This window comes from Fusarium musae, chromosome 1 (genome assembly GCF_019915245.1).
Source record: "Fusarium musae strain F31 chromosome 1, whole genome shotgun sequence".
In the NCBI taxonomy this organism is placed as follows: domain Eukaryota; kingdom Fungi; phylum Ascomycota; class Sordariomycetes; order Hypocreales; family Nectriaceae; genus Fusarium; species Fusarium musae.
Genome location: NC_058387.1, coordinates 1,075,733 through 1,100,469, shown reverse-complemented (window position 1 = coordinate 1,100,469; position 24,737 = coordinate 1,075,733). Strand labels below are relative to the sequence as shown.

General features: G+C 49.4%; 10 protein-coding genes and 1 non-coding gene across 11 annotated transcripts; 7 read left to right on the top strand and 4 right to left on the bottom strand.

The window, feature by feature from the left end:
- Positions 1-1,215: 1,215 nt before the first annotated feature.
- Positions 1,216-1,980, top strand: J7337_000348 (uncharacterized protein; the record flags this gene model as incomplete). The annotated part of the gene is made up of 1 exon (XM_044818104.1): positions 1,216-1,980. One exon carries the CDS (start codon positions 1,216-1,218, stop codon positions 1,978-1,980), a length of 765 nt encoding a protein of 254 aa, XP_044685806.1.
- Positions 1,981-2,448: 468 nt separating this feature from the next.
- Positions 2,449-4,876, bottom strand: J7337_000347 (uncharacterized protein; the record flags this gene model as incomplete). The annotated part of the gene is made up of 5 exons (XM_044818103.1): positions 2,449-3,092; positions 3,143-3,902; positions 3,950-4,502; positions 4,556-4,686; positions 4,742-4,876. The coding sequence occupies 5 exons, from the start codon at positions 4,874-4,876 to the stop codon at positions 2,449-2,451; spliced, it is 2,223 nt and encodes a 740-aa protein (XP_044685805.1).
- A 703-nt stretch (positions 4,877-5,579) lies between these two features.
- J7337_000346 lies at positions 5,580-5,651 on the top strand. The gene has a single exon. It is a non-coding gene; the product is annotated as a tRNA-Arg (tRNA).
- A 1,657-nt stretch (positions 5,652-7,308) lies between these two features.
- Positions 7,309-9,233, top strand: J7337_000345 (uncharacterized protein; the record flags this gene model as incomplete). The annotated part of the gene is made up of 2 exons (XM_044818102.1): positions 7,309-8,367; positions 8,415-9,233. The coding sequence occupies 2 exons, from the start codon at positions 7,309-7,311 to the stop codon at positions 9,231-9,233; spliced, it is 1,878 nt and encodes a 625-aa protein (XP_044685804.1).
- A 1,163-nt stretch (positions 9,234-10,396) lies between these two features.
- SPC25 (kinetochore-associated Ndc80 complex subunit spc25) lies at positions 10,397-11,221 on the bottom strand (the record flags this gene model as incomplete). The annotated part of the gene is made up of 2 exons (XM_044818101.1): positions 10,397-10,944; positions 10,996-11,221. 2 exons carry the CDS (start codon positions 11,219-11,221, stop codon positions 10,397-10,399), a joined length of 774 nt encoding a protein of 257 aa, XP_044685803.1.
- A 489-nt stretch (positions 11,222-11,710) lies between these two features.
- J7337_000343 (uncharacterized protein) lies at positions 11,711-14,836 on the top strand (the record flags this gene model as incomplete). Its single annotated transcript, XM_044818100.1, has 2 exons — positions 11,711-11,834; positions 11,889-14,836. The coding sequence occupies 2 exons, from the start codon at positions 11,711-11,713 to the stop codon at positions 14,834-14,836; spliced, it is 3,072 nt and encodes a 1,023-aa protein (XP_044685802.1).
- Positions 14,837-15,190: 354 nt separating this feature from the next.
- On the top strand, positions 15,191-15,914 carry J7337_000342 (uncharacterized protein; the record flags this gene model as incomplete). The annotated part of the gene is made up of 2 exons (XM_044818099.1): positions 15,191-15,441; positions 15,491-15,914. The coding sequence occupies 2 exons, from the start codon at positions 15,191-15,193 to the stop codon at positions 15,912-15,914; spliced, it is 675 nt and encodes a 224-aa protein (XP_044685801.1).
- A 350-nt stretch (positions 15,915-16,264) lies between these two features.
- On the top strand, positions 16,265-17,263 carry J7337_000341 (uncharacterized protein; the record flags this gene model as incomplete). Its single annotated transcript, XM_044818098.1, has 1 exon — positions 16,265-17,263. The coding sequence occupies one exon, from the start codon at positions 16,265-16,267 to the stop codon at positions 17,261-17,263; it is 999 nt and encodes a 332-aa protein (XP_044685800.1).
- Positions 17,264-17,471: 208 nt separating this feature from the next.
- J7337_000340 (uncharacterized protein) lies at positions 17,472-18,178 on the bottom strand (the record flags this gene model as incomplete). The annotated part of the gene is made up of 2 exons (XM_044818097.1): positions 17,472-17,953; positions 18,013-18,178. The coding sequence occupies 2 exons, from the start codon at positions 18,176-18,178 to the stop codon at positions 17,472-17,474; spliced, it is 648 nt and encodes a 215-aa protein (XP_044685799.1).
- Positions 18,179-18,625: 447 nt separating this feature from the next.
- J7337_000339 (uncharacterized protein) lies at positions 18,626-19,405 on the top strand (the record flags this gene model as incomplete). Its single annotated transcript, XM_044818096.1, has 2 exons — positions 18,626-18,725; positions 18,783-19,405. 2 exons carry the CDS (start codon positions 18,626-18,628, stop codon positions 19,403-19,405), a joined length of 723 nt encoding a protein of 240 aa, XP_044685798.1.
- A 154-nt stretch (positions 19,406-19,559) lies between these two features.
- Positions 19,560-23,312, bottom strand: NUC2 (anaphase-promoting complex subunit Apc3; the record flags this gene model as incomplete). Its single annotated transcript, XM_044818095.1, has 6 exons — positions 19,560-19,742; positions 19,799-21,570; positions 21,625-22,417; positions 22,471-22,710; positions 23,166-23,250; positions 23,293-23,312. 6 exons carry the CDS (start codon positions 23,310-23,312, stop codon positions 19,560-19,562), a joined length of 3,093 nt encoding a protein of 1,030 aa, XP_044685797.1.
- Between the last annotated feature and the right edge of the window lie 1,425 nt (positions 23,313-24,737).

Below are 24,737 nucleotides of genomic sequence, written 5' to 3'. Positions count from 1 at the left end.
TGAGGCACACGACATGTCTAACAAGTACCAGCTAGAGTCAAAGAGCGGCTTGAGATACCTTCACGTGAGGTATTGCACCTCCAAAGATGCACGCAATCACTCTCGTTTATTTAGCCTTCAACTCCACTTTGTTGACGATTCTTTGACTGCATGTTGTTGCCACCAAAGAGTTGCGATGGTGATGGTCTTTGTTGATGAGTAACCCGTATCTCATTCACATCATCAAGATTGTTTTGAAACTCTCTTGACTCGTCGCTACTTGCCAAGTTGAATCAAGCTTCGCTTGGTCTTGTGACACTTTGAAGATCTCTTGAGTCTCACTCAGTTCTCACGCGGAGGCAAGTTGCTTGCGATATCAGACACAGCGACAGATGACTTTTCCCGTATCAAAGAAACAGATCAAACGACTCTTTTCTCAAAGATAGTATTGATACATTCACTTATACGTACTTATCAAAGACAAAACGCATCAACTGACCTCAAAGACCAAAGGACTACCTAGGTAACAAGACGATATCGATCCATTCCCCTTGCGTCACTGATAACCACCAAGAAACCCCTAATCCCCATTCGGAGAGGGCCCTTCAGGCACGAGGTGCAGCACCAAAGCACCCTCGAGGCTCCACTGATACTGGATCTGATCTGATCTGTTTGGTTGCCGAGTTGCTTCACTGAGTTAGCTTGCCTGCTTGTGTCGTACAATGCTGTAACTCGTGACAGCTCAGCATCTCAAACCATAGCCACAGGCTCCAATATCTGACTTGCACTACTCTCCAGTTCCCTCTATTTTCTATTATTTCTACTAATTGTGATCTGTACAAACACAACACTTGTCTCACTTACACTATTTTGATCTCTTATCGTCATTTCGTGTCTATCGCCATCTCTAAGTCTGAACTTAGCCCGCCCCGAGCCACCTTTAGCTTCTAGCTCCCCTCAGATAAACCACCAGCTTCCTCCAACCCTAAATTTCTACCACTTACAACCCATCCCTTCTCATTACCAAGTCACGTTCGCGAAACACCAGCATCACCGAATCAGATACTTCTCTTATCTTACTTTGTACCTCGGGTTTGACGTCGCACCACCGCGAAGGACAGCTTGCACGTGCTTAACTCCATCCTCTTTCAGCTCGCGGAAACCAAGCCCATCGATCAGCTCTTCTCCAACGAACCTCTCCTCTTCAATTCTCATCAGCCTTCTCAGTCTCTTCCCATGTCGACCACACCGTGGGATTACATCGCCAAACTCGTCTGCATCGGCGACTCAGGATGCGGCAAGTCTAGTCTTACCATCCGTCTCTGCGAAGGACGCTTTTCGCCTCATCACGACGTCACCATTGGCGTTGAATTCGGCTCCCGTATCGTCCCCGTCGGCCCTCCGCACTCAAAAATTGGCGCTGCAAACTCTTCAGACCCCGATAACAAGGACCAAGAAGCCGACGGTCTTCCTGAACCTCCTCGGGATGACTCCAACACACCCCAGAAGCATATGAAGCTTAGTCTTTGGGACACAGCTGGCCAGGAGACATACAAGTCTGTCACCCGATCTTACTTCCGAGGCGCAAGCGGTGCCTTGTTGGTCTTCGACCTATCTCGAAAGCAAACCTTTCAGCATGTTACAGACTGGCTCAACGATCTACGACAGATCGCCGAGCCCGATATTGTGGTTATCCTGGTTGGTAACAAGGCAGACCTGACACAACAGGAGGACAACAAGCGTGAGGTCACACGCGAGGAGGCAGAGGAGTGGGCTAAGCGTAATGGCGTTATGGAATACGTCGAGACAAGCGCAAAGAGTGGCGAGAATGTGGAAAAGGCTTTCATGCGGGTAGCAGAGAGGATATACAACAACATCCAGGCGGGCAAGTACGATCTTAACGACAGAAGATCCGGGGTCAAGGGTGCAGGGGCTGGTGGAAATCGTCAAGTCAAGCTATCTGGAGATGCCAACAAGTCAGCGGGAGGTGGCTGCTGTTAGAGGATAACCCAAGACAATGCGAAGAGGAGGACACAAATGATCTACAGACACACGACGCATCATGATACCCAGTCAGCCAGCAAACGTCGTCATCATGGAATAAGTGTATGAAAAGCTCAACATGAATTGTACACAATAATGCATAATACATTGCTGGCCTTACCGAGGCCACCTTTATTAAGGGCAACAGAAATGACAATATCATAGCATTACCGAAACAAGATCCATCCGTAACTGCCTTATTCCGTTGATCCTGTTTCGTCTTTTTCTTCCTTCATTCCTTGCTTTGATTTCCCAACAAATCCCGCGACCCGTCTTTTACATGAGTTCCCCAATTCTATATCCTTGCAGCACGTTTTCGAAATCGAACAATACAAAACACGTCTGCATGGCGATGCATGAGACAGCTCGTCTGGATCACTGTGTGATCAAGATGAAAAGAGATTGCTCAAAACATTGATGAACCCCTTAGTCGGTGACTCGCCAGTTGTCGAACCACTTCATGTACTTGTACTGCTTGTGGTTGCCAGTCATGCCCCAGCAAATGGGGATGAAGTAAATGTAAAGGCCGATAATGACGGTGTAGAGAATGCCATACACGATGGTCTGGATGGTCTTGTTGCGGTTGCGAGTGAACCAGTCAATAAGGAAGCCAAAGTTGAGAATGGCAAAGTAGAGAGCCGGGTAGTAGTGATGCACGTAAGTAACACGAGCCATGATAACAAAAGGAAGATAGTGAAGGAACCAGCCGGCAAGGGGGTACAATGCCGCGTAGTGAATGTGGTCAATCTCGTTCTCGCTGAGATCGTTAACACCTCGTTGCCATCGAAGAATGTACCAGACGATGACAAGGCCAGCAATTCCAAGAGAAGCAGTAGAACCCCAGTAGACGAGAGGGTTACCGAGGAGGAAGTACTTGACGATATCATCACCCCACCCGCACATACGGAGACCGACATGAAGGAAAGGCCACTGCCACCACTTGGAAGCAAGGTCGTCCTGCTTATCAGGATCGGGGACCAGAGCGTTGTTGGAGGTCATCATAGCGACGTTCAGGTGAACAAAGTCGTGGAAGAATGGGGACTTGTAGACACCAGCCTCGGCGGGAGGGACTATATAAAGTTAGCATGAGCGAGTCTACATCATTTTCTTCATTACTTACGCTTGTCGTTCCAGTGAGCCTCTACGTTCCAGTGGGTGTAGGTGTCACGAGGGTTGTTCTCCTTGGTGCAAGTAACCTCAATCTGCTTGAAACCCCACTGAGGAAGGTTGACGTTGCCAGCTCGGAGGTAACAACCAAGGACCTCGTGCTTGAGACGGAAAGCAGTGGTAAGAGTCCTGATCTTGCTGCGGTCGCGAGAAGCAGAATCACGAACAACCTCAACCTTCCAGTGGTCCTTGTCATCGCCAACAGTCAGGTTACCGTAGCTGGAAACTTCCTTATGGCCTCGGGTGACGGGGGCAGCGATGTCATGAGAGTGCAGGTTGCGGCCAGTCTGAGCGTGGATAAGTCGAATGACGGAGTTGTCACCAATGAATCGGAGATCACCCTCAGGGTTGTAGTCCTCCTCTCGGCGGTTAGGGTAGAAGAACCAATCGTTGTTGGTGTCCTTGTGGTGGTAGCAAGTAACCTGCTGCTGCTTGGAACCCTCGGGGTAGGTCTGAACGTGAGAGTGAAGAAGACCACCACCGTAGCCCATGTTCTTGATAGTAGCGCGAGAACCAATCGCGATCTCGAGAGGGCTGTCCTTTCCAACCTGGGTACCCTTGAGGTTAGCCTGGAAGAGGGAGCTCATTTGAGCATCACCAGGGCCGGAGCGGTCGAGAATGGCGAAGTGCAGGGCGAAAGAGAGGAGATAGATGAGGAAAGGGATGACGATGAGGCCAACAACACGGGTGATGACGTGGGCACCAAGAGTGGTCTATGGATGGTTAGAAAAGCACAGATGTCAGTCGTGATACTACTTACAACAGGCATCTTGGTGTCGCCGAACTTTCGCCAGAGGTCCTCAATGGTGTAAAGACCAACGAGAGCGGTAACGAAAAGACCAACAAGCTTGACACTGCAGACACAGCCAATGCTGAGGCCAGTCAAGAAGAGCCAGAAGAACCACTCGGGCTCGAAGCTGTTGTGTCGCTGGTTGTGGAACTTGGACCAGCAGAAGACGGTGGCCACGGTACCGCATAGCAGCATGGAGTCGAGTAGAATGAAACGGCTGATAGTGGTGTAAGAGTTCTCGCAAAGAACCATCAGAGTAACAAGCCACACAGCAGGACGTCGAAGCTTGAGCTCACGGGCAGTGTAGTAAGCAAGAGGAATACAGAAGATACCGAAAGCCGCATTGAAGATGCGCATGATGGTGTAGTTGACTTCCTCGGGGTACTTTTCGCCAGACTTGAACTCGAATGTTCCGTTGTAGCCAGCCAGGACTCCAGAGAGACCGACGAGCATCTTGCCAAGAGGAGGGTGGACATCGAAGTAGTATTCATGCTTGATATAGTAGGAACCGAACTTGCCGAAGCTATTGGAGCGTTAGAAAAGGTTCGCGGGACGGTGAAAGTCAATTCGACATACTGAGCTTCATCCCAAGTAACGATATTGCTGATACCAATCTTGTAGAGTCGAGTGAAGATAGCCAGGAGAGTGAAGATCAGCGGGGCAATGACAACCTCCCACTGGTCGAGTGTTTGAAGCAATGAGGGCTCCTGAGGTGTGGTCAGTATCGTTCAATGGCACTTCTTCGACAGACAGGTGCAGTACCTTCTTGACAAGCTTCTTGTTGTCCTCGGGCTGAGGAGTCGGGACTTGCAGGTTAGCTTGTCCAGCGACAGGACGCTGTCTCAGACCATCGCCTAGGTCAGCGCCTGAGGCGACGGCAGCCTTGTCGGCAGCCATGATTATTCAATCGTATAGATACCGGTTCGAAGTAGAAGTCGCGATGTTTGTAAAATGGATGATTTGATGAGGGCCAAAGGGGGTTGATGTTGGCGAAGTAAGCTCGACAGAAGGGAGAAGGGAAAAAAAGATTGGACGAGCTGTCGAGACTCAAGGGAACCTGGGAGGGAGGAACACCAGCTTCAACGAAGGAGCCGTTATCTAGAATCCTGTGATCATAGAAGAGAAACACAGGTCGGAAGGGGGAAAAAAGAAGAAGAAGAAGAAGAAGAAGAAGAACCAGGAGAGGAAAAAAGAATTGGAGATGCCCGAGTCCAAAGAAACGAAACTGAACCGGATCGGCTTGTGGTGGTTCTAAGGAAGAATATTACACGACAGTGAATCTCTTCCAATCTGTCCCCTGAAATGCCACATATGCTCTACGGGCGAGTCGTCACCCACGCTAAACAGCTGCTCCCGTACGGCTCCCCTTGGCGTGAGCTCCCGACCAGTCGATAGACTCGATACTACCCCCACCTCAGCTTAGTCCAGCCCTTCCAGCTCCCATGCCCGTTTTCGATAGCGCGTTGCACTGAATGTTTTAGGGGCAATCAGCTACAGGGATCCAGGGATGAAATTCAAAAAAGTGGCGCCGTTCTCTGTCAGTCCAGGCGGCTCAGCAACATGTACTTGTGAGTGAACGAAAGTGACAAGAAACACTCGAGGTCGCGTGGCCCAATGGCAAGGCGTCTGACTACGAATCAGAAGATTCTGGGTTCGATCCCCAGCGTGATCAGTTTCTTTTTGCTGTTTCTCGATCTGAATCTGAATCTGTTTCTGAAGCTTCCTTGATTGAGGTGTTTGTTTCGAATGTAATCGATAAAGTGAAACGGCGCAGCAGTTGTCAAGTCAGCAATGAATAGCTAAATTCTAAAGGCGCCTCTTGTCTCAATGCCAGTAGTAAGAACTACTACACTGGCATATACCATCTTGCTCGATAAAATTAATATCATTTTGTCGACGATCACATGCTTCTTTATGTTCTTGATTCTGAATGCAACCTCTTCAGGCAATGAGACATTGATTATCAGACAGCTGTCTTCTACTAATGACGTCCATCTCTGCAACCTCCCTACGCAAGCGAAGAGACAGAGAGACATGCAGAGCCGAAGGCGTTCCAGGACCCACGGTACGTTATGAAACACGAATAAGTTCAGAGTGAATGGCCTTCAAATACAATTTCATTAATTGAGTTTCAGGACTATAAACTATCTCAGCATCGTACAGTCTCGACGGATGCACTCCAAAGGGTCCAGAAAGGATCTCCCTGGCCTGACGGCTTCAGCGGAACATACCCCGATCTTATCTGTGCCTCACTTATACAGATGGCTTGAAACCAAGAGATTGACCGCCGAATTCAATTTGTCCCACCGTATTTTACCGTCTTTGGCACCATTGATCCTATTCCTACGCCTCTCCTTGGGGGGGCAAGAAAACACCGGACCTCGATGTAGGGCGTTAAAATAAACTCAGCAAAGGGTATCCTAAATCTATACTAAACTCATTCTAAACTTACACTAAGTTACCTAAGTATTATTGTCACTGAGGATCAAGATTCTGAGTTTTGTTTCCTCCCCTAGCCTCCCGTTCAATTTCCCCACTACATTCCCTATATATCCGAATCCTCGTCTGATCGAGGTTACGACAACATGCGGTTTGATCCGTTCCCGTAATCGGAGCGTGCCTTGCCTTGTACTTATGGAACTGACAGAAATGTTAGTTGGGGTTCCAACGGCTGCAGGCGAAACCGTCGATTTTGAATTGGCAAACCGACGGGATTGAATTTGTTGCCAACAGTCAATCTTTGATATCCAATGACAATTGTATAAACGGAATAGACTCGGAGGCCTTCTGTGAACCACAATCCACAGTCACATGCTAAAAAACGGCCCCTATGTTCCCCTTCTGATCGCTCCAAACGCTGCACTTACTGCATATTCTCCGCTTCCCGTCCGCTATTCGGAAAACTCCACTGAATGTCACTGGGGAACAAAATCGCCTTATGTCATCCAACTCCAGTCTAAAGTCAGAGGAACAGAGCTAGAGACGCCGTAGTCTCTGGCTTCTCCAGTCTCTCTTCATTCCGTTGTCTAGAGGCGCCTGGTCCTGTGCCGTTACCGTTTCTCCTCACTGCTACAGTACATTCCTACATTGCAGTTCTCTTCTACCTTGCCAGATCCCCTCTTTCAGCGTCGTTCTCTATCATCCTTCTCTCTCCTCCACTGTATCAGTATCGGCGCAAGTACAGTACAGTACAGTACAGTACAGGTCCCAACAAGCAGCTCCTCTATCTTATTAGTGCGCCCGTACGGTATCTTGGATCGCCGCTTAGGCCTTTCCCTCTTGCCAACTTACTTTAAGCCTCCACTCCAACTAACCTACCTACCAACTTGATGTCTTCCCTCGTCTCAGAGTTTCTCATCAACCCCGTCTTGCGTCAGGCTCGTCGATTTTCCGAAATCTCGCGATCTACCTTCACTGGCGATGGAGGCGACTCGACCGAACACGCTGACGCAGTGAGCGATTCCGGTCATCCTGATAGTCCTGTCTCTGCGCCTGTACCTGTATCTGTACCTGTACCTCTGCCAGCACCTGAGCCGGCACCGGTGCCGATCATCGAGTCTCCCCTCACCAGACCCCTCAGCGTCTCGACCCAAGAAACAAGAGTCGAAGAACCCGAACCAGTTCCAATCATGTCCCAAGAAGCTCCTCCCCGCGATCATATAGGGATCGCTCTGAGCCCGCTCAGCTCTCGTCGGATTCCCGAAGATGATGGTATGCGCGAGTTGCGATCCCGGATCCATTCGATCAACGCCCAAGACATACCCCAAAATGATAAAGCGCGGTTAATCCACGATATTCTGTTGGAAGGATATAAGTCATCCAAGACAGTACCGCTGGTGAAGAAGATCCTCGAGAGTGGTGAAGGCTTGGATGTATCTCTATCGCAGTCACCGTCGTCGCCAGTATCGAGGCCGTTGAAGTTCTGGCAGAATCAACCGGATGAGGAAATATTTATCCTGAGCGAGGAAGACAAAGCACCGACGTATGTACCTATGAAGCCGCCGAAACGACATGGAAGTGAGACTCCAGTGGAACCTTTACAGTTAGTACCAGAAACGGAACAACCTCTTGGATGCCAACACTACGAACGAAACGTCAAGCTCCAGTGCTTCACATGTAAGAAATGGTATACCTGCCGTTTCTGCCACGATGCGAACGAAGATCACAGCCTCATCCGTACAGAAACCAGGAACATGCTCTGCATGCTTTGTGCAACACCACAGAAGGCATCGGATATGTGCATCAACTGCGGCGAGTTGTCGGCATACTATTATTGCGATATTTGTCACTTATGGGAGAACCGCCAAAGTAAACCCATTTACCACTGTAACGACTGTGGTATCTGTCGTCGAGGCATGGGCCTCGGCAGGGACTTTTTTCACTGCAAGGTGAGAACAGTCATGCCTCTATGATAGGTGTTACTGACTAGCTGTAGACCTGTCGAGCATGTATCTCAACCTCAATTGAGGGCTCTCACAAATGTATCGAGAGGTCAACAGATTGCGACTGTCCCATCTGTGGCGAGTACCTCTTCACTTCACCACGGCCTGTGGTCTTCATGCCTTGCGGTCATAGTATTCATAAGAAGTGCTACGAACAGCATATGAAAGTGTCATACAAATGCCCGATCTGCAATAAGAGTCTCACGAACATGGAGAGTCAGTTCCGAAATCTGGATGTTGCCATCCAGACTCAGCCCATGCCACCGGAGTTCCGCGACACCACTGCCGTTATTCTGTGCAACGATTGCTCCGGAAAGAGTACTGTTCGATATCACTGGTTGGGTCTGAAATGCTCCATATGCCGGTCATATAATACGGTAGAACTGAATATCGTGGGAGGGGACCGGGCAGGATCACAAGCACCTGCTGAAATGCAACCGATTGTGGAAACTGGACGGGATGCCTCTGGATCTGTGAGCGGAAACCGAGCACCTATCGCAGTGGGAAACAGGCGCAGACATTCGTCTCACGGTGTTGAGGCCCAATACCGCGCTCCAGATAGAGTTGCACGATCAGTGTCCCCTGGCAATATGGGTTTCGACTCGATCATGGCACACCTACCACCAGACGAAGAGTCCGAGGACGATATCCTTGGGATTTGGAGAATTCGCAACCGTGGCAACAATGCATCAGAGAATGACGAAGACTCTGAACTGGATGATCTCAGCGACACACTTTCGGACGCTGAAGAGGAAGACGACGATGATGACGAAGAAGACGAAAACGAAATTGTTCTTATTGGACATCGATGAGCAATCACAAAACAGCATGATATAAAAATTCAAAATGGTTGGCTAGGTTCTTTTACTGCAAGGCGTTTGGGGAGTACTGCATTAACTCGGTGGGGGCATCAGTTGGAGGCTACTGACTGACTACTATATGTGTACGAAGGGATGTGACTAGGTTGGTGGTCTGCATCTTGGGCGCTTATTATTCTGCGTTGATCTTGGGTTTCTGGATAAGATTCAACAGACACAAAGTAAGGTAGCATGATTGTTTGAGTATGTACCTAGGGCATTGAGTACAACAAAATCTCTATTCTGGCAGAGTCTTGATTGCGCCGGTTAAGTGAAAGCATTTCCCTATGAACGCCTACCGAGACGATATTTCCGTAATTCCAAATTCAATTCATGTCAAATCTCTGTATAGAGTTCATCCCGCTCACTTCAACGTCGTCTTGCCGCGGCTGCAGGTTGCTGGGCCTCTTGTCTGAGTTCCTTGATAACTTGCTGCACGGAAAATACATATTAGAAACTCTTTCAACTCGTAAACAAGGAAAGCTAGATTACGCACCGCTAAAGCCTCTGGATTCACTCCACGCTCAATCATGGAGATGCAGATTGATAGAGTCCGGCGATCAAGGTGACAGTTCTGTAGTCTCAAGTCAGCGGTCAGGTTTTCACGCGTGTTGTTTTATGGATGAGCTGTCGTACTAGGATAGTAGAAATCTCATGGAGAATATCTACGGCTTGTTGCGCAGCGGCGTGCTTATCTGGTTCAGGCATGATGGCGGTCGATGGCGGGTTTAATATGGTGTATGAAGAGAAATGGATGTGGAGGTTAACTTAATTGATCATGGCGGGGAGACGCGGGTCGCGGTCTGGCTTGGGCTGATAGACATCATGACACCCAATAAACAGCAAAATTGTCACGAGAAACGGTATGGCTACTGGGTTTTTAGAAGGATATTTCAGCATGATAATATAGTTCAAGTTTCGATCTTCAACATGATCTTGTTGTAAATATAACCAGCATCTAGGATACCACTTGAGCAAACAGTCCCAAGATATATGGATCTGAGATAAACTCAAAGGTTATTTCAAACAAAAACAATCATCCAAGGTATAATTATCGTTCTTAAAACAGCATTGTCGCACATAAACGGTCGTCGCAGCATAATCCATCAATCAGGTCTTCAGGTCTTCATAGCCTCCACAAACAACTCCCTCATGCCCTTTAGCAGAACAACCAATTCCCTCGTCTCATTCAGCTTATCAAGCACCCTCTCAACCTTTTCCCGCTCAATCTTAGGCCTACAGTGCTTCACATCGTAGTCGCGCGAGCTTGTAACAAGCTCAAACCAAGCCTCACGCTCCCAGTCCTTCTCGTCAATATGCGTGTACACAAACTTGAGACGATCGTCGTGGCCAGCGCCTTCAATCTTGAGGCAGAGGTTGGTGATCCAAAAGTCCAGCTCGGGGACGTTGAAACGAGACTGCGCTTGTTGCTGTTGAGCGTATTCGCGCTGGGCGGCAAGTCGGGCTTCGATCTCGGCTTGTGTTTGTGCGATTTCAGCCTTGAGACTGTTGCGGGTTGCGAGGTGGTTATCGCGCTGGGCAGCGAGGGAGTTAATAGCGCTCTCCATCTCGCGCGTTTCTGCCTCTTCCTTCTCGATTGTTTGTTGGTGCGTCGAGGTTTTGACTTGAATGATTTCGATGTCTCGCTTCTTCATGCGTTGATCCTCTAATGTAGTGGTTAGAATGTATCATATGCGCCATCAATGTTAGGGCATACCTTGAAGCTCAGCAACGTTCATGCGAAACTGGTTGCGTTCTTCGAGAACGCGCTTACGGCCCTCTTCAATGAAAGCATCGAATCGGGCTGTGAACTTTGCCATGCGATCGCGAAGGTCATCGAAGCCAAAGTTGATGTTGGGCAGCTGGTTTGCGGCAGAGGGGCCGACGGGGGCCATGCTCTGTCGCATGCTGGCGGATAGGGAGGACTGAAAGTCGGTAGCCATTACGTATGACTTAGGATCGTGGAGTGGTTTGTCTGGTGTTGCTTTCGGCTTCGGAATCTTGCTCCCTAGGGTAAATGGGATTGATCATGAAGATATAAATTGGGCATTGTTCTCATGCATGCATGGATATATTGTAGTATTTACACCGCGAAATTGCGTTGCTCGGTCGACTAAATAAATGTGGCGCTCCTCGCTTGCACCGCCACGTGGGGCCGTCGAAAGCTTCACTTCTCATCGCATGCGCTGAGCATCTCGTTACTTTCAACGTCTACTTATACTCACCGATACTTCTCTTCTATAGATACATTTCAGCTTTCGCGGCCAAATTCCTCATCGCATGACCTCATATGACATAGGATGCCTTTTTAGTGCTTCAAATACCATTGACTCCCGCTCGAGACTCTCTTGCGCCTGTACTAGCCCATCTCGCGATGAAGAAAGGAAAATCGGCCAAAATTTCAGCATATTGGAAATCAAGACTTGGGCCAAATGGCTGAGACCAGGCGACTTACGGACCTGATCCACGGTCACGTAGGAAGTCTTACTTACATACCACCTGAGAATGCGACTGCGCAGCCTGGGGCTTTTCACACCAGTCGCGTAACTGCTGAAGGTGAGTTCTATACAATCGCTATGCGCGCATCGCAATACTTACAAAGTTGTCTAGCGCCGCACTTCAAGGTTGTTGGATCTTCAGCAGAGTTATACCCGCCTTCAAAAACTCCTGCTCCAGAGATCTCGTCCAACCTGTGGCAGGAAAGAAGAGTTCAAAAGCGATGGCTACTCCAAGCTCATCCCGAAGCCTTCATGGGTAACTCGGCGCTATCAGAACTTCTACAGGAGAACATGAATCGCTACTCAAAAGTTGAGGGCGAAGTTAGCGATCAGCCATTACTTGCTATCGGCCAAATGACGAATGTGTCGGATCATTCGAGAATCGCTGGGTCACCCATGCTTGCGGCTGCCACGGGAGAGTCAGGAGAGCTGCTTAGACTGGCTCGGATCGATCAATCGAAATGGAAATGGGGGAATGACAAGCGCACGACTCTTCAACCCTCAGTGATAGACCCTGATGATCCCGAGGAAGAGGCCATTTGGGCCAGCGATGGTCTGCCAATCTCTCAAGTCAAATTCGCAACCAGTCTCACCCGATATGATGCCACCCGCTGGCTCATCGTTCAAAAGCAAACTTCGACCACGATACTCCATCCAGAGTATCACAAGGTTCCGGTAGCTCAGTCGTCCGCTTCCGATCCCATCATTCATCAACCACGGCTGTCGCGAATCGATCCTAAACCGATCCTGACCATCTCGCATAAGTCGACTGGTGGTAACGCGCAGGTGGATGTCGCTTTCAATCCAAGTTCCAAGGGCCTGCCACCACAGATCGCCATCATCGATGAATGCGGATATTGGTCAATATGGGACATCTTAGGGGGGAACAAGCTGAAAACACGACTTTTGCCTTACTCATGTGGGCATATCTCGGATGGGTTGTTGAATGAATTGCCCTCTACGACAGAGCATCCTGCTGAAAAGCACGGGGTTCTATTTGTCGGCACAGCCAAAGTGGACAGTTTCTGGGAAGATGGTTCACAAAGTTCTGATAACTCTAGAGAATCTGTACGCCGATTCAGTCATCTACTGATTTGGAACAGGGAGAAGTATGAAGTCATCGATCTCGTGTCGCACATAGCTCTGCCTCGACTCTCGTTGTTGGCTCGTCCAAAGTCCAAGCCTGATGCAATTCTTGACATCAGAGTCAGTCCAGCCGACCAGAATCACATATTCGTCTTGACTATGCGCACTATTTACTGGATTGACTTATTTGCGAAAAGCACGCTGGAGGAGGAGCAAGGGCCAAACCCGACTATTCTGATATCCTGCCCTCGTTTATTGGACAGAGAAGGATTGCGAATGACAACGTGCCTTACCTCAGAAGGTGGGCAAGAAATTGCTATGGTGTTTGTCTTTTCTCCGACTCACAGACGACTTCAAACCTACTGGTTTGGGCAGTCAAAGACAAGTGGCCTTCCTTATTGGCATCGTGACACCCTCACTCTTCCTCAAAAGGGCGAATCGGCCAGTGGTGATATTCAATCACTCGAAATTCACCCAGTCAAGCTCACGCGGGATGGGGATGCTTCGTCTGGCCTTGGGGCCGATTATCACCGTGCAGGAGTTCAATTCTACCAAGGCAGCATCCTAAGCAAGAATTTGGGTGTGCAATACTGCATCTGTGTCTCAATCAAAGATCGCAATATGCAGATTACGTTACCTACTGGGCGGGTTGGACGTAACAAGTCCGACGAAGCGCAGCGCTGGAAGAAGAAACGAAAACAGTTCATTAGACATATGGGCAGCACGTTTGTGCTTCCAGAAGGCATGGCAGATGAAAATATAAAGCATGTGGTAAAGCCTAACAATCGATGCAAGGACCTCGACAAGCTGAAGAGCAGAGCATCTGCTGTTTTTGGTCCCATAAGCTTGAACTTGGATGGCTTGTGCCGTTCTCTTCAACAGAACTTGCTGGCTATTTCAGACAGTTCTCATGATATACCCCCCGCTCTACTCTCAGCTATTCAGGAGAATATCACTGAGGGGGTAGCTGAAGGGAGACTGCCCCTAAAGACTTGGAAAGAAATCGGCGACGGGCTTGGTCCAATGGATTTACGAAATGGTTTTCACGAAACACAACCCGATATGCTTGATTTGTTTGCGGGCAATGATGGACAAACGGTCGTGACGCAACTCGGAAGACAGACCTCGCAAGAGTGGATTCGGGAACTCGTCAGCCTGTCGCATCTTAACCAAACATACGTTGATCTTTGGCTTGATCCGCTGGAGGGAAGAATACCCCAGCAAGAGGAGGAAATAATAAGGGGATGGATCGCAGACTTAGCTAAGGATATGTTTCTGGCAACAGCTGGAGTCATGGTACAAGATGTGCCTCTTCTAGGACCAGCAAGTCGGGAAGAGGGTGGACGAACTCAGCCCACTCAGTCGAGTGTAGTTCGAATCAAGTCATCGCAGTCATCAGAAGGTGGAATTCCTTCATCGCCTCTCAGTGCGACACCAAATAACACTGATGATGCAGCGATCAGACGACTCCAGCTCCTCGCGCCATCATTGAGATTGGACAAGATGGAAAACGCCAAACCGTCAAACGTGCTATCATATTGGCCCACTGAGCGTGGTGTCAGCACAGCTGATTATATATCTAGTGTTGCCGTTGCGACCGACAGGAAGTTTGACGACGCAAGATCACGACTGCAAAGGATCGAAAGCAAGCGAAAGGCCCAGAACGACAAGTACAAACTTCCACCGTTTCTGAGAGATGGAAGGGACCCCAAGGCCATAAGGACCTCTGTGCGAACTACAGCGGGCAACCCCATGTCTTCGCCGATGCGTCCTCGGAGAGAAGAGGCTATGGCGCTGCCACCAATATCTGTTGCTCCCACACCTCAGACAATGTCGAGCCAGCAAGGCATACCTTCATCGTCACAGAGTCAAGGACTCTTTGGGCCATCGTTTGCTATGAGCCAGCCTGTATCGGGCACCTTTGGAGATAGGAAGAAGGCGAAGAAGAATAAGAGGAAGAGTGGTTTTAGATGAAGCAAGCGAAGCGAATCACAGGAGTATTGGCTATACATTCAGGGTTATTGATGATATACATGACATATATAATTGCTATCATTTAATTGCTAGTCGGGAAATCATGAAGATTGGTTGTTTCTACCTGTTGTTTTGGTTGTGTGACCTTGAGTCTGTTATTAATGTTCATGATATCCTGGCTTGGGCGCTTATGTAGGGGACCCAGTGCTAAAACGTCATCCTCAATTGTTAATGGTTCACTTGACTTACAACCGACATCAATTCAACCATCACCACGAGCTTGACTGAAAAGTCACAAAACCAACTTCTTCTACGAATTACTCATTTCAGGACTATTCAGATCAATTTGACATCATGTCTCACTGCCATGAGGAACATTCTGGCCATGGCCACGACCACGACCATGAGCATGATCACTCCGACGACATCACACCAGCAGTGCAGTTCTCACTCTACAGTCAAATCAACTTTGATCACATTGTCACTCTGAATGAAGCCCAACGAGATGCTGGTCAGAAAATCGTCAAGAAGACGTGGCAAGAAAGGCTCAGCGTTGAGCCTGAGCTAGAGAGTGATGTTGATGAGCAGCTTCTCATGACAGTGCCGTAAGTGAAACCCCATCTTATACACAAATGTTGTACTAAACTGTACCAGATTTACGGCCCAGATCAAGCTTCACTCCATCCTCATCCGCACATCCCCCTCGGCCTCAGCCCCCAAAACCCTCCATCTCTTCATCAACCGAGATGATCTCGACTTTGCAGCCGCCGAGGAGTCAGATTCTATTCAAACCCTCGAACTCTCTCAGACAAGTGATCTACAAGAGATTCCAGTGAAGAGAGCCCTGTTTGGAAAGGTGCAGCGGCTGGTGCTCTTCTTTGCGGACAACTTTGGCGATGGCGATGAGGATGTGACCCGTATCTCGTATATTGGTTTCAAAGGCGAATGGACTCAACTTGGACGAGCGCCTGCAAACATCATCTACGAGGCTGCTGCGAACCCGGGAGATCATAAACTCAAAGGGACGAGTGTGAATCAGATGGGGAGCGGCATTGGAGGGAGGGGTCCTGGGATTTAGAGGTGATGAAGGTCAACGACAGTATTCAACAACTACCAAAAAAGACTGAATAGAGAGATTGAATGATAAAGTCTCATAAAAATCAAATAAGAATTATATTTAAACCGCTTCATTAAACTATTTCATCTATCCATCTCTCGTCTTGAATGTCGTGCCATTTCACCACAGCCATTGCTAGCCGGGAATTCTCCGGGTGCTGCAAAAGCTCTCCAGTATCTCAACCTCACCCAAAATCTTTCACCACTATCAACCGATCCGACCCATCGCCCTCAATCCCACCCACGGCGGCCCAATTGCTCTCCTCGACAGCGTCACCCGCCGCCGTCGACACGCCGCCTTCATTACCAATTATGCCTCCCCGTCTGCCAATTCGCCTGGCCCTCCCACGGCCCTGCGCCGTCGCCGCCCGGCCTCTCCTCCTCCCGCTCACAGCTACCCGCGGTGTCAAGTATGGATGGACCACGGCTCCTCCTCGCAGCAAGCACAAGCGATTCAATCAGCCTTCTTCCGGCCTCCCTGCGCTCACGAGCGGTCCTGCTGCTGCGCTGAAGCGTCGGGAGAATACTACGCCTCTGCGTTCGGGTGTCCTTGCTACCAAGAAGGGCATGACTAGTGTGTTTGTTGGAAAGACCCGTGTGCCTTGTACTGTGCTGCAGCTCGATCAGGTCCAGGTCGTCGCCAACAAGACTCGACAGAAGAACGGTTACTGGGCTGTGCAGATTGGTGCGGGCTCGCGTGATGGTCGAAACGTCACAAGCCCACTGCTGGGTTACTACGAGGCCAAGGGCATTGCCCCCAAGGCTGAGCTCGCCGAGTTCAAGGTCCGAAACGAGTCTGGTCTTCTTCCCGTTGGTGTTCAGATTCTTCCCGATTGGTTCAAGAAGGGCCAGTACGTCGATGTCAAGGGCCGATCGCGGGGTATGGGTTTCGCTGGTGGTATGAAGCGTCACGGCTTCTCCGGCCAGGAAGCTTCGCACGGTAACTCCAAGAACCATCGAACAATCGGTACAACAGGTCCTTCGCAGGGCAGTGGTAGTCGTGTTATGCCCGGCAAGAAGATGCCTGGTCGTATGGGTAACGAATTCGTCACAGTGCAGAACCTCAAGGTCATGATGGTGGATAACGACTTGGGTATTGTGCTAGTCGGTGGACCTATTGCCGGTCCCAAGGGCCGTGTTGTTCGTCTCCAAGACGCCAAGAAGCGAAAGGCTCCCCCTCAACCTCATCGCGAAGCTGCTTTGGCTACTCTACTAGAGCGCAACCCTGATCATGAGGCTAAGCTCCAAGCAGCACGGGAAAGGCATCTTCAGCTGAAGAATGAGAGAGAAGCGGCGCAGCTTCAAGACTAATGACTTTTACCATGGATTGTAAGAGGGACTTTGTACTACGTATGATAAAATGGGAGAGATCATAAGCGGGCTTTTTGTATTATACACACACACACACACACACCATCTACTGTACAGATTCGACTACAACCGGAGTACCCAGGGTTATCAAATTCATTTCAACAACAATGCTCGCCTCCCATGTTCCCTTTGAGTGGCCCATCATGCCTCACTTGTATTCGACCTGCTTTCGGAATCCTCTTGTAGGAGCATCCTCCTCTACAGCAGGAAGATCCTCAACACCTCCAGTGAGCGCCTTGAAAGGATCACCATTGTCCAAAAGATCCAACCTCGTACCATCGCTCATGGTAAGACTCCACTCTGTAGTTGAGAAGAAGCCCTTGCTGCTAGGTCTGTTGCTAGCAAAGCGCATGACACCCTCGCCCTTTGTGCCTCGTACTGAGAACCAGATATCGATACGGCCGTGAAGCTGGTTCATCTCGCCGTGGATCCAGGGAATCTGATGCTTGAAGTAGATCTCATCACCGAGGATATCGCGAGCATCTTGGTTGGTTCGTAGAGCGTAGAGTGTCGAGGAGACGACGGGTGAGGACATCTTTTGGTAGTTGAAGATGGCGACTGATGAAGCGGCCATGATGAAGAAGAAGATGGGGAAAGTACGGCGCCAGCGGAATGTCACATCAGCTACATCTACACAGTCACAAGTGTCAGTATAGTTCGATTGCTTATCGGGTTTTAATTGTCCGTACCTGGAAGCTCTCGGTCCGCCCTCCTCGACATCATGGGCCCATCTCCAGGCTTCGGTGCGGGAGTCATCCATCTTCTCTGTGCAGGTCTCAACGTGACAGTTCTTGAATTGAGAACAGCCGCCAAGCGTCGTCGGACGATCCGAGGTAGCGCTAGTTGTTGCGACATGGTGATTTTGGGCTAAATTTCTGGTAATCAACTGAGTGGGAGTTGATCAGCTGAGGCTCTCAATTGCTCGATATCGGCGAAATTTTGCTGCCGGACGCCGATCCGATGTTGCTCAGTGGAGGTGGGCCTTACGGAGCAAGAAAACACTGAACCTTGATGCAGGGTGTCAAAATAAACTTAGCACAAAGTCACCTAAATCAAGGCTAAGCTTACCTAGATATTTTCATCACCTAGGGCTAAGGTCCTGAGTTTTCCTCCCCTAGGTGGGGCAAGGGCCTGTGTGGCGTCATAAGGCTGAGCCTCACTGCAACCTCGTGGACAGTTTTACCATGTGACTGACGAAAGACAGGCTCTTGCATCACAACCTGGCCTCAACTCTTTCTTATTCTTAATACTGTATATTTTCTCTTCAGATCAAGTCTTTTGTCGGGTCTTAGCGACTTTATCATGCCTGCTTATCGGGGAACGACAGCCCGTTTGAGGCGCACATTTCACTATCCAGAGGAAGACTCTACAGACTCACAGCCTGAAGCTTTGGATGAACAAGGTATACCATAACAGTCTTAGCAAAATACTCAAAATGCACATCTAACACTAGCATTAGAACAAGAAGACTATATCAATCAGCTCGCAGCGGAAAATGCCGCTCGAGATATCCAGTTTCGCCGCTTCCTCCTTGCCATACCCCTTCTAGCAACCATCCCCTATCTTCCCGCCCTCATAAACCCTCCTACAGCACTTCTCGCTCTCCTCAGCCTAACTTCTCTCTTCTCCACGGCATATTTGCTTCATCACCAACCACCAGCATCATCAGGAATTCCATTTCTTGATAGTTGGGCAAAGCCCAGAACTCCGCGACCCACTCGCCCACCATCCCTATCAACAAGGGAGTCTTCAGGCGTATTTGACGATGACGATGAGGACGAAGTAGACGATGTGCCGTATGTACCTCGTGGGAGGCCACGACAACGTAGGAGTTCGTTCAGCTACGTCGAACGAAGGTCGCCGCTCGAAACTTATCTGCCCTACCTAAATTTGGGTCTCGGCCTAGTTTTGATTTTGATGGCCTGGGCAATAGGCAGAACAAAAAGTGAAGCCGTATGGCCCGGAATGGGATACTTGCCCTTGGTGGTCTATGGTATTATTCTGGTGTCAAAGATGGTCATGGGTAGTGTTGACCCCGAGAAGGAGTTGTCGTCGCTCAAGTATGACTACAAAGGTGCCTAATCATAATTATCAAGCATTTAGTTAATTTGGTATGACAAGTGCAAATACACAGTGGAGAATAGTTCTATCCGATCAACGCATGTCTTCAGATCCCTCTTTTTCTATCCGTCCCGGCCATTTCAGTCGTTATTCGGGCATGTCTCATTACAGCCACCTACATGTCTATTGAATCATTGAAACGCAAAATACCATGGCTTTTCAGAACTCCATCGACGCCCTTGGGTGGTCGAGGGAAAGGATCAGTCATTGGGCTCGCATCCGGTGAGTCCGATGACTTGTCTGTCACCAAAGCCAGCCCATGAGACTTGACAGCATCTACCAGTGCAGGTACCATGTCCTATTGGCAGTCAGCAAAGAGTTTGTCAATAGCAGAGAAGCGTAGTTTCAACATACCAGTAGTCGAGAATAACATATTAATCCCATGAAGTTATTGCTTTGGGCAATTCTCACGACCTCCTTAATGGAGGTACTGCGCCTTCCACTGGGTCCCGAGGTCTCCTCTCGTCCGAGGTCGTTACACAAGAAAACAGGGAAATTGGGCTGCTTCCAATTCAAGGCCGTACATAGTCGAGGGCTGAAGCTGCTGAATACAATCGATCGGACCACATCAGGAGCCTGTGCACGTTGTGTTCGCGCATGCTCGAACACAATGTTGAGGATTGAATCGACAAACACGTTGACATCCAAAGCAGGCCCAAGCGAGAAGGCCTTTTCTTCCTCGGGAGTTGGGTACAATACTTGTAGATTGACATGCATTCCAGGGTTGAGTAAAGAAAGTGCTTCCTGAAGTGTCACACCGGCCGTCGCAAGGATGTGATAGACCTCAGCCATGCTTTCAGCTGACTTGGTTTTCAAGTTGGGGAGTTCTGCACGGCTGTTGCTCCTGATAGTCATGGAAGTGAATTGTTCCAGAGTCAATCTGCAGACAGGAATATCAAGGCCACCGCAGGCTATTGTCCATCTAGGCCAGAGCACAGGGACACCGTCACTGGTATATTGGACAAATAGCCTTACATAATCGCCCGAGAGGCTCGATCCAGTGACAATAGCGCTAGTTGGTTGGTTGAATTGGCTTGTTGCTTTCCAGTAGGTTTCAAAGTCGGTAATCTCCAGAGGCTGCCCTTGGAATGGCTTGATGACCTGCACAGTGAAGCTGATCTGTCCAATGGCGCGAAGGCGGGGATCAAACAATGGCAAACAACATGCCGAAGAGCCTTGTAGTCCCTTGAAGATGCTTGATAGGGCGACCGTCTTGGCAATAACCTTTGCGCCATATGTGGGGAACACGTCGATATCAAGACTGAAAGTGTCCAAGTTGTCAACCTGGAAGGATACCATACGAGTGTCTTCTTGGAAAGGCAGAATGATATTCTTCGGTATAAGATCCGAAACCTTTGAAGAAATCGTGAGGCGAGCGGCAGGGTATTTTCCATCCTGGAAGAAGACAAGGGGCTGTTCCTCGAAATCTCCGAAAGAGATCTGAACAACTGTCTTTGTGTCAAGGAAGTTGTGTCCGTATCGGCGCAGAGGAATGATTGGAGGAGGAAGTTCGAGTTCGGGGATCGCATCGGGATCAAGAGACATGGGCAGAGGCGCTGTACTTGAGTCCATAGGACCCAAGGCAGGCTGCACCATGAAGGGACTGGCTCGTGGTCGTGTGTTGAATGGAGTTAGCAATTTCATACACGCAAGGTGTCCCTCCCAAGCAGCATAGTACATGGCTGGAAGGTCCTTCTCATCCACGATGCTTGCATCGACCCCGACCTTGAGTAGTGCTTGAAGACAGTCGACATTGCCTTCGCTTGCAGAATGTACTAGTGGTGTCCATCCATAAAGTTTATCAATTTGGTCGAGATCAGCGCCATATTGCTTGAGGAGTAGGAGCAGTTCTGAGGTTTGGCCAGCCCTCGCTACGAGATGCTGAGGGTAAAGGCCTTCAGCATCAGGCAAGATCTTGGCCCCATGCTTCAACAGCATCTCAACCACGGCCACCGAGCCATGTTCGCAAGCGAGGTTCAAGGGCACATGATCCGAATCAGAAAACGGATCGATACGTGCAGATCTGGCAAGGAGAAGTTCGATGCAGTCGAGATGTCCGTGGATAATAGCATGAATCAAGGGGGTGAAGTTGTCGTGGTCGATGAGGTCGATGGTTTTTTGATTTGCTACACGGTAGTCAGCCAACTAAATCAATACACAAACATTGTTCAGCAACTTACCGTCCAAGAGGACCTTGAGCATTTCCAATCTTCCGTGAAGGCTGGCATAATGCAGAGGAACCCGGCCATAGACATCTGTTCTATCCACAACGACATTGACTGACAAGCCCCACTCCAGGACGTACTGCTTACCATAGATGGCAGCTTGGTGCAGGCAATTTCTCTCATTGATATCATCATAAGAGTGGAGATCAACGAGACCTGTGTCGAGTAGAACTCGTAGGGACTCTTGTGGAGCTTCTGAGATGGCTGCTAAGAAGGTCCGCGTGAGCCTTTCCATCAACGAGCTATCTCCATCTCCAGTGTCGTTGGCGGAGCGCATCCGTTGAAGAAGATCCTTTAAGGACTCGAGGTTTCCTGTGATAACAGTATCAAGTAGCAGTGTGTCTGCGTCCCCTTCATCAGTGCCGACGAAATGCTGCGAGGTCACCACGTGCCCCGACTGAAAGTTCACTTGGATTCCATCCGACCAAGCACCGAGCTCTTGTAGACTTGTGGTGGCCTGATCAGAAAGCTCGCTTATTACCGTAGCATTGAAGAATGGCTGGACTTCGACGGCTCTCGAGAGGTAAAGCTCCTTTGTCTTGGACTTTGATGTCTTGTCCCACTTTTTGAGAATCTTTGAGAAAGCAGTACCGTTGATCTCGACAAACTGTTGAAGTTTGTTGAGGTCGGTAGCAAACTGTTGGAAGCCTTCCTCGAGGGTAGTGAACTTGGCTGAGCGCCGAGAGATGCCATGACGAGACTGTATCACCTTCTTCTTATCAAGGAGCGTCTTGAGGCGAATTTTCAGCTACGGTATGTTAGCTGCATGTGCCGTTGTTATGTTTCGGACGTGATACAAACCTCAGCTTCCTTCTGCAGGTAGAAGGCGTTGACCTTGTCGAGTTCCCGTTCCTGTTCCTCATTTAGCAACCATGTCGGGATGTTCATGACGAAGACGTAACACCTGAGTGAACTTACCAGTTGGAAGAAGAAGGTTGCTTTATTGGCCTGGAGAGCGGCCTGGGAATCCACAGGGGTGGCCGAGCGGAGAACATCGTTCTGTGAGGTTAGGGTAGGGGTCGCAGACAGCTTCTTGATGAGCTACATGGCGGCATGTCAGTGGAAGAAGTCCCAAGAATTGGTCGAAATGCAATCTGGTGGCGATGAAGAAACGTGGATGGGTAGAGGATGACGAATAGAAAAACAAGGAATTGCTTTTGGCCAGCCACTGCCACACTGCACAATGCTTCATACCCCAAGGTGATGGGGTCTACGAATGAAGCAGGGCAAATACTCGGAGAATGATAGCCCAGAACGGCAGTGGGAACAGCAAGGGCAAGGGCAGGGACACGAATAGGAAACTAAGAAGCCAGTTGGCAACCAGAGCTGAGAAATGCAGACCGAGCAGCTGGAAGAGGAAGGATTGTAAGGGCCTTGAAAAGTGATAGTGGACCGAGCACTGCAGCGTGGGAGATGACAGCGGAGTCGGTAGATGGACGGGGCTCTCGGTGGCAGGAACGAAAAGGTTAACAGGGGAGGGAATGGCATGGGCGTACCTTTTTCAGGGCCTTATAGTTGACAAAGCTGGCAGCATATTCAGGCACCTCAAGCTGACGCTTCTGGATCTGCTTGCCAAACTTCCTATAACAGAATGTGAGTAAGCCATGTGCTCAAAGTACAGACCATGACGGCAGAGTTGCCATTAGTCTCTGAAGAGCTTCCGGCTCAGAGTGGGTTCTTGAAGGGTTCCTGAACCACTGCGAGCTGGGCAACTCGAGACATAGAACAAGGAGCAAGGAAGTACGGATATATCTTACATGCTGCGGCGTGGGCGCCCGTGGGAGCTCTTGGTGACTTAGAGAGCAGACGAGGGAGCGGATAGGTGAGAAGGAATGGTTGACTTAGCGATCGTTGCTTGGAGGGAGAAGTGAGCGAGGATGTGTGGCTGGAAACATGCGAGTTTCAGTGTCAGTTACAGCGTCCGTGTGGTATCTTGCGTGTGTTTTGTGTGTATGTGCAACAGTACGGTGTTGAAGGGGAGGGTAGGCAGGTAACGAAATAGAGAACAAACAGCCAGCAGCGGAGACATGACCAGGTCAAGCAAGACAGAGACCAGAGCAAGGAACGGGGTCTTTGAGAAGCTCCATAAAGATGCACATGAAAGATGAGCCAGGCATTAAAGGTGCATGTCAAAGTCAGACCAAGATCAGCTCAGCCCAGGCAGAATTGTTGAAGAGCCCCGGTGGAGTGTGAGTTGAGACCCTGTGGATGCGTCCCGTTTCTTCACAGCAGCGCAAGCAACCACTTGTTTTCCAAGTAATTCCACTTCTCTTTTCCTCTCTTGCACAAGCTTGTCATGTATAGAGTGACACACACACGATAAACGCCCGGTTTATTCAGGGTCTTTGCTTGGGCCTTGACCCATCACCCGACAGCCCGGTTATCCTTAGACGACGTCCGAGATCGACTCCTGTAGGGCACGTGGGGGGGTACCTTGACCAGAGTCTATGCCATCACTTTGGCTGAGCCAGCGGCGTGAGAGAGGGCGTGAACTGCTGACGAAAAAAAAACGCTCGCGAATAGCGTGGCCTCCAAGTGTGTGTGTATAGAAACGAGATGCAGTTTATGGGTAAGGGTTCAAATAGAATCATGAGAGTGAAGGGTAAGGCAGGGTTGAATCGGATTGGATTGGATACGATATTGGAGATCCTCACTCACCAGAAGCCGAGGCACTTGCTCTCAGAGACTCAGTCAGTAAAGCACAGACCGATAGTCAAATCAAAGGTGTTCCTTGATTGTTCCAGGCCTGTCAAAGGGCCCTGTTCGTTATGTGTCGAGCCTTGAAGGGAGCAGAGTCCACTGACACGAGGCTGGACTGGCTTGAGGTTGTTAAGTTTCGTAAGTTGACTCAAGACGACGTGACGTGGATCCAGGGCGTGTTCAAAAACGGCAAGTGATTTTAACAACAACAATTTCTTCTTTCCAATAGTGAGACCTCCAATTGTATTTGGTAAGAAAGGACCTCAGAATATAATCAACGTCGTGGTGATGGTGTTTTTTTATTATGTCAAAAGACGAACTTGATGGGAACCAAAAATCTGCCCCTCTATGGATGGATGCTCTAAGGT